The 1,652-nt window shown below is 43.5% G+C and overlaps 1 protein-coding gene across 1 annotated transcript; it reads left to right on the forward strand.

Annotated features, from left to right (window-relative positions):
* The first annotated feature begins 356 nt into the window (after positions 1-356).
* LOC111668139 (EGF-containing fibulin-like extracellular matrix protein 1) lies at positions 357-956 on the forward strand. Its single transcript, XM_023424102.2, has 2 exons — positions 357-509; positions 654-956. The coding sequence occupies exons 1-2, from the start codon at positions 404-406 to the stop codon at positions 806-808; spliced, it is 261 nt and encodes an 86-aa protein (XP_023279870.2). The 5' UTR covers positions 357-403; the 3' UTR covers positions 809-956.
* Positions 957-1,652: the final 696 nt, after the last annotated feature.

Here is a 1,652-nt window from a genome sequence, read left to right on the forward strand (position 1 = left end):
CGCACACACACACACACACACACACACACACACACACACACACACACACACACACACACTAACACAAACTTCCCCCTTCAAAAAGCCTGTCCTGTTAGTAGAAGATATGATCTGTGTTTTTCCCTTCACCCGGAGCTGCTGAATAAAAGCCTTCTTTATTTAATCGCCTGCTCTCTGTGTGAACATGTGCGCGTATGCCCACGTGTGTGATGTGATGGTCTCAGTGATCACAGATTTTTCTGTCGGTGGTAAACAGTTCACACATCACAGATCACAGAGTGCATACAGTCCGGACATGTTGCTTTGCTTTGTCTGCCATACGTTCCTTCATACAGCAGGCATTAAGTTCGCGTAGCTTCATCTGAGCATTTTTGTGTTTATTGCAGACATAGATGAATGTGCGATGGGTAGACACACTTGCGGCCCTGAACAGACATGCTACAACACCAGAGGCTCCTACACCTGCCAGTGTCCTCCGGGCTACCAGAGGAGCGGAGACCACTGTGTAGGTGAGTCATTATCATTCGCAGATGCAAAACACACTCTTTCTGAAAATGAGCTGCTTTAAAGAATTTGCCGTTTGCGATGTGTCTTGCTGCCCATATCTCCATGACTCAACCTGTACGTACATATGTGTTTGTGTTTTCCGGCAGACAGGGACGAGTGTGCCCTGACCCACTACTGCATGCACAGATGTGTGAACACCCAGGGCTCGTACTACTGCGAGTGCAACGCAGGTCACAAGTTGGCCAGCAACAACCACAGCTGTGTTGGTAAGTCGCCGAAAGCCATGTGTACTCATGTGTGAGTGTGTGTTTGTGTGTTCAGCATCGAATTATAAAAACATTTTTGCTTTAGTGCTTTGTTATTCGGAGGCAGGCTATCAGACATTTCGTGTTGGAGCAGATATCCACCAAATCTACCCAGTTGCCAGGCTGACTTTTTAAATATTTTTGCATACCTGTTGCAACATGCATGCTCAATGCAAAATGCAAGTGTGTATAATAATGATAATTACCTTTATTTATATTTCACTCTCTAAAAACTGTGTTTACAGAATACTTTACTGGAAATACAAGTAGAGCAAAACCACACATCAGGCCAACAGAGAATTAAATGTGTACAGCACATGATGAAACATTATAAGTAAACAAAAGAGCATTAACAAGTGCAGTTCATAAAAATGCATGAAATAAAAGTGACTTATTAAGTACAGTTATAATCAGGTAGATGAAAAGGAGAGAGGTGTTAATACGTGGCTCAGGTTTAGCTTAGCAAAGTCTGGTGTTAACACTCAGTGTGTTTCTCTCATCCCCCAGTTTTCTCAGGATGCAGATATTTTGAGGTCAGGAATGGCTTTAACAAAACAAATGGTGCACAAGCTGTTGCTTTGAATGCCTGGAGGCGCAGAGCTATCATGCGATTGACCATGCAACCTGAACCCACACAGCAAATCTCCCGCTGAAGTCAAAGGAAGTTATTGAAAAGGTTGTGCTGCGATAGAGAGCTGCTTTATCTCTGAAACATATTTAGAAATCTATCAAAACCCATGACTGGTTCCCAGCTATGCTGAAACATGTGTATGTGGTTTGTGCTGAATGTGCGCATATTGTGTGTGTGTGTGTGTGTGTGTATGTGTGTGTGTGTGTAGG

This window comes from Seriola lalandi, unplaced genomic scaffold (assembly GCF_002814215.2).
Source record: "Seriola lalandi dorsalis isolate HSWRI2012SDOR001 ecotype SW California unplaced genomic scaffold, Sedor1 jcf7180002003888, whole genome shotgun sequence".
Taxonomy (NCBI): Eukaryota; Metazoa; Chordata; class Actinopteri; order Carangiformes; family Carangidae; genus Seriola; species Seriola lalandi.